Raw genomic sequence first — 5,612 nt, 5'->3', positions numbered from 1 at the left:
ACTACAAAGCAATAAATGATAAGCGTGCAGCAGACAAGACAAAAGCTCAGGTTCATCCAGATGGACGGCCAGAAAACAAATATCTGAAAAGTAATAGCTTTATTTATATAGGTAAGTTATTCAAGATCAAGGCTCAACTTAAAATGTACATAGCGCCACCTATTCACGTGATCAACACAATAAAAGATCTTTTTTTTCCGCAAAAAGTAGTCGGCTAAAATAACAACCAGTTGACAGGCTTTGACGTCATCCGATTATTTATTAATTCGTTAGTTTATGAATTTGCTTATTCTAATTTTTATGGCTCTCACACGTTAAGCTCGCCCAAAAATAGAAACTCGAAGTATATTCCTGTGCGTTTTGGCCGATACCGGCGGAAATTTGCATATCTAGTCTTTCAAAATGAAGACAGGCCCCTCTTTCGTATTTTTTGTATGCAATTTCACAGATCAATATTTTTTGAACAGCATTCCAAGCTGGTTATTAAATGACTTCCATTAAGTTCACAAATCTGTTTTTGAGAATTAATTATACCTATCTCACAATATAATTTATGAGTCTTGCTGCAGTTGGTTGATAGGCTAATTTGCAATCTTTGAGGGTTCAACGCGATCATTAATCAGAGCAGTTGAAATGTTTACCATATTCTGCAGATCTTGAACCAAGGTATGCCCAACAATTTTTGGAGTCTGAAGAATCATCAGAAGAAGCTCTTATCTACGCGCAGGCATGTCTACTACGAAGTGTTAGAACACGGTTTGTCAAACCTTAAATAAATCTAACAGCTAGACGAAAGTTGTTGACATAATCTCAGTAGATTTGACTATACCAGTTGAGGGAACGGTGTCTTTTTTTCTTATCACCGCACACAGGGATCAAGTTATAAACCCAAAGTTTGTGAGACCAATTTCCTTTTATCTCTATCAAAAACGCACTATTTGATCTGCAACCAGCACCACACATTAATAAAAAATTATGAGTACTTGAACATACACCAGCTGGATTTTTAGAGACTGTCAACCGTTCTTAACAAGCTGCTTGATGCGACTAACTGGCATAAAAATGATAATCTACTAGGAAACCTATGGAACCCACGCGGCAGAGGCAAAAGCAGAATTATAAAAATGCCGAGCATGGCGTAGATAGCTCTCATCATTTTTATAGTAACAATATTTCCTGGCTATCCAGTATTTTAATACGCTAAATATAAATTATGTTTTTATAAGTCCAGAACATCCACTTAAAATATACAAGTATTGCAGCTCAGTAACCCAAATACGACCCTGCCCTCAAAATCCAAATCATTTAAATGAACTGTACCAGATTTAGATTTCCCAACCAATCGAAGCTTATCGATTCATCAAGCCGCCGCCCTAAACGAGACTTAACCAGATTCCAGTTACTTATTACTCATGGGTACAAAAATATAATGCCTTTGGCCAAAGATTACAATAAATTTTGCGTGTCTATCTGAAGAATTTCCATGCTTGTGTGATCTCCATTTGAGTAATGTTGGGAATTTGAAAGGTATCTTATTAGTTCTAATGCTGGTCTCGAGATCGCTGGTGTCCGCTAGACTCGGGAGGCGAGGGATTCAGATCATTGCTAGGACTTTGATGTTGGTTACGTGGGTGTTGCAGTTGATAGCGCGAGCGGGGCGATTGCCTGGGTGAAGATCGATGGGGGCTGAGATTTCGTGATCCATGGGGCATCAGGTTGTGATGCAGTGGCTCAAAGAATCTACCATGTGGCTGAGACATTTCCTGCTCTTGCGGATTGGACTGGTTCTGATGGGACAGTAATCTCTGCAGTAACTCGCAGTTTCTGTCATTTCCCATGGGAGTCTCCTCTCGATCTTGGTGGCCACTGCACCTGCTTTCGCCAGCTGGCACAACTTCAAAAAATGGTTGACCATTATTGCCAATAATAACTCTGGCATAATCACGACTGTAAATTAAATTTTCAGAAAGAATGTAATTAACTTGCAAAGGAAAAAGTTCGCTGCATTGCCATTACTTACTCAAACAAAAATTTTGGAAACTGTGCCAGTTGAAATTAGGTCTTCAATTTAGGTTCAAGACCTCATTAGACCCCTCCTCGATGGAAAAGTTCCCTAACGTTAATGAGTATCTGACAGGGGGATTTTCAAAGTAATAGCAATCTGGCGAACTTTTTTATTTTAACAGTTGGAATTAACGAATTAACTTACAGGGTGTTTTTGAGATCTTTGATTTCTTTATCCAACGCGGCATTCCGTTCGTCCTGACCGGCTCGCACAAAGGAAACCCGCGAATGTTGCTCCTTCAGCAGCTGGATGACATGATCCTGCCTCCTCACCTCCGCTTGTTTAGATGTCAGGGTCCCGAAGAGATTGCGGAACTCCTCCTCCTTCGAGGCCAGCTCGTTGTTTACCTGCAACGAGAAAGCGGATAAGCATAAGCAGGGCTAGTCAAATCCCCTTCCGGCGGACCTGAGTGATCAGCGTGTCTTTCTCGCTAACTTGATAGTACATTTGATCCAGTTTGGTGCGGTTCTCCTGCTCGGTCTTCTGCAGGTTGTTTATCAGCTCGCTGCGAGCGGTGAGCATCTGCTGATCAAGAGCCATTTGCTCCCGCATCTTGGCTATCTCCTTGCGTAACTGCTCCTCGGCCTTGGAGTGGAACTCGGATTTGGTTGTTGTGATCTTCAGGGACTCCTTTAGATCGCTGTGTTTGTGAAATTTTTTTTTTAGAATATGTTATAAAATATAGAATAATGTATAATATAATTTTTCTGAAGTTCAGTACTAGCTCTATCTAGATACGGGGCATTTTTTTCCGTTTGAGAATTTAGACTTGGTATAACCCAGGCTCTCGTTCTTTTCTCTATCGATCAGAGAGATACTTAATAAATTTACCATTCGAATGTCAAATTCATCCTATTTATTATTTATTTCTGTGTACTGAGATACGTCTATAGATAACCTACCTTATCTGCACCACGGCGTCCTTATATTTCCCATTGAGCTCCTCAAAGTCGGTATGATGTTTCAAGGCATTGACCACCTGCTTGTTAAGCACATTCTTGTGCTGCTCAAGATTCTGTAGCTGCAGCTTCAGATCAGCAATGATCAGGTCCTTCTCCACAATGCCCTTGTCCATGCAATCCGGACGCTTCTGCAAATTGACGATCAGCTCGCGGGCCTCCTTGAGTTCGCCCTCCAAATAGGTTATCTGTGCGATATGCTTATCGACGGAACTGCGGGCCCGTTCAAGGCCAACATCCGCCTCCTCCAGGCGTTGTAGCATCCGTTGGTTGCTATGTATGATATTGATTATATGGGAACCCTATACTAAACTAAACAAGTCCAGTTAACTTACGCCAACTTAACCTTTGCCATCTCGGCACGCAATTCCTCGAGAGTTCCATCCTCGGTTACCAGCGTTTTAGTCTTCTCCGCCAGGCGAATGGTTTGCTCGTTGACCAGCTCCTCGCTACGTCGAAGGTTCTTCCTTAAATCACTGATGGTCTGGTCGCGATTGGCCAGCTGTGCGGCCATCTTTACCTCGTACTCAGACCTCAATTTGTTCATTTCGTCAAGGTGTTCCTTCTTGACATCGAAGTAGCGACCCTCCATGTGCTGCTTCTGCAATCGCAGATCCGCCATCTCGCGATAGAGCTGGATATTGCAGAGATCGGGTCTACTAGAGCCTGGACCACACAAATGGTCGATCTCCTCGACAACAGAAGCCATTTTTCGGTTCTAGGAGTTTATGTAAAAAGGGGTTAATCTCGCCACTGGTAAACGATTGTAGCAACTTACCACTAAGGATCCTAACTTGTTTCGAATCTCCTCGCGTTTATCACGAGCCTCGAACTCATTCCTAGACCTCTGAATGAACGGCAGGTAGTCGTAAAAGAGCATAAAACCCAGATCGACGATGCCACGACAACGATGTTTCAAGTCATTGATACTCGCAGTAGCTAAAAAAGGGTTAAGATATTTATAGAAATCAATTGCTTAAGAAGTTTGTTAAGTGTCGTATATCCTTTTCATAATATCAATTTGATGCCTGCCAGAGGATAAACATGAACGAACAACTAATTTAATAAGTCGTTTATCACACAATTCAGTTGGGATAAAAGGATAGTACGTTTTCGGAATTAAAAAATGACCCCGATGAAAAAGGCATAGAGAAATTGGGACATAGTAAATTAAGAATTGTTTCATAAAATTAAATAAAAAATAATAAGAAAATATCTATGTATATAGATAATAGATTTCTTTTGACAATTGATAAAATCGATTTTATTTTTCTAGAAACTTACGCAGATTCTTGGGCAGTCTAAGCAGATCGTCATCGTGGACCACGACCTTGCACTCGTCATTAACCACGACTGCCACAAACTTGTAGGCAGTGTTCCCTGGAAATTGGGGACCCAGGGTGCGCAGCTTGTGCATAAAGTCCGACTGCATGTACTCCAGTTTCTTTTTCTGCGACTCGAAGGCGCGCAACTTGTTCAATTCGATGACCCGGCGATGCTTGTCTCCCTTGGCGCCTATAAATGAGACAGCCGCAGGATGGGCCTTATATTTTAAGGATCAGTATATTATTGGTTAACTTGCCTGCTTTTCTAGATTTAGAAAAGATTTGTTTTGCCAAAACGTTCATTCGCTGTGGGGAAACGGGGCGCTTAGCCGGCGCCTTTTCCTCATCAGGCTTACGATCTGGCGCGCCTGTTTTCTTCTCGGGCAAGGAACAGGAACTGACGGTGGATGTTCCTTTCAAAGGACTTCCCCGCACTGGAGAAGTGTTTCGCGTTTGGGCAGCCGAAGGAGGGCGCATCGAAAGTCGACTGATCGGAATGCGGCTGCCAGCGATCTTATCGCGACTACGGCTGTTTAAACTCGAGCCCGGATTTACGATGGGAGGGGGAGCAAAGGTTTCGCAACGCGTGGAAGCTGGAGCCTATATGAAGGGTATTTTACACTCAACTACATACTTCGGAACGAACACGCCCTGTAACTAGTACTTACCCAGTGGGAATTGCTTGCGGCGGGTCCCTTCTTTCCAGCCCTCAGCATGGAAGCTTTATTACCTAGCGAGGATCAAATAGTCACCACTATCCCTACTCCTTAGCCTTTAAAAATCCTACACTTACCACGAACAGGAGCAGGAGCAGCCATGATAATATTTGGTTGTAGGTATACGTTTTAGGAAATGAATGTGTTTTTGAAACAGATTATTTTGCCAAAAAGAAAAGAGAGAAACAAAAATTACAAAATTTCGTCAAAATAATTCAAGCCGTACGATGTCTAATGTAAAGGGTACAAAAATACTTTCTGACCAAGTGAACGTGTTCGACTCTTAAAGTAGACTGAATTCCAAAGCAGAGCATACTATGAACATGAATTTTGTTCCACAGTATCCGGTGATTTCTAGGGTTCTTTGTTTAGAATGAGAATATAAAAACAAATGGGTTGTATCAACAAATGCGAAAGTTTGGATGAAATGGATGCCGTGCTAAATGGGGGACATAAGTAGAGCTTCGGTTCTCTCTCCGAGGTTCTCCATAATCCATTCGTTTGGACCCGATGCACATCGTCTGTCCAATAATCGACTCGGGGAAAT

At 42.1% G+C, this 5,612-nt stretch overlaps 1 protein-coding gene across 4 annotated transcripts; it reads right to left on the bottom strand.

Annotated features, from left to right (window-relative positions):
- Nucleotides 1–1,399: 1,399 nt before the first annotated feature.
- Nucleotides 1,400–5,354, bottom strand: LOC119549119 (protein CROWDED NUCLEI 3). 4 transcript variants are annotated; one of them, XM_037856875.1, is made up of 11 exons: nucleotides 5,143–5,354; nucleotides 5,018–5,079; nucleotides 4,607–4,949; nucleotides 4,309–4,539; nucleotides 3,803–3,963; nucleotides 3,360–3,742; nucleotides 2,968–3,297; nucleotides 2,471–2,705; nucleotides 2,210–2,412; nucleotides 2,021–2,130; nucleotides 1,810–1,947 (listed from the first exon to the last, which is right to left on the bottom strand). In XM_037856875.1, exons 1-10 carry the CDS (start codon nucleotides 5,165–5,167, stop codon nucleotides 2,064–2,066), a joined length of 2,040 nt encoding a protein of 679 aa, XP_037712803.1. In that variant the 5' UTR covers nucleotides 5,168–5,354; the 3' UTR covers nucleotides 1,810–1,947; nucleotides 2,021–2,063. The 4 variants fall into 4 exon arrangements, with proteins under 4 accessions (XP_037712802.1, XP_037712801.1, XP_037712803.1 ...); XM_037856874.1 differs by lacking the exon at nucleotides 2,021–2,130 and having other exon boundaries at nucleotides 1,400–1,947; nucleotides 2,501–2,705; XM_037856873.1 differs by lacking the exon at nucleotides 2,021–2,130 and having other exon boundaries at nucleotides 1,400–1,947; nucleotides 5,143–5,353.
- Nucleotides 5,355–5,612: the final 258 nt, after the last annotated feature.

Source organism: Drosophila subpulchrella, chromosome 2R, assembly GCF_014743375.2.
Source record: "Drosophila subpulchrella strain 33 F10 #4 breed RU33 chromosome 2R, RU_Dsub_v1.1 Primary Assembly, whole genome shotgun sequence".
NCBI classification, from domain to species: domain Eukaryota; kingdom Metazoa; phylum Arthropoda; class Insecta; order Diptera; family Drosophilidae; genus Drosophila; species Drosophila subpulchrella.
The sequence above is the reverse complement of the archived record's forward strand: the minus strand, read 5'-3'. Positions and strand labels throughout refer to the sequence as shown.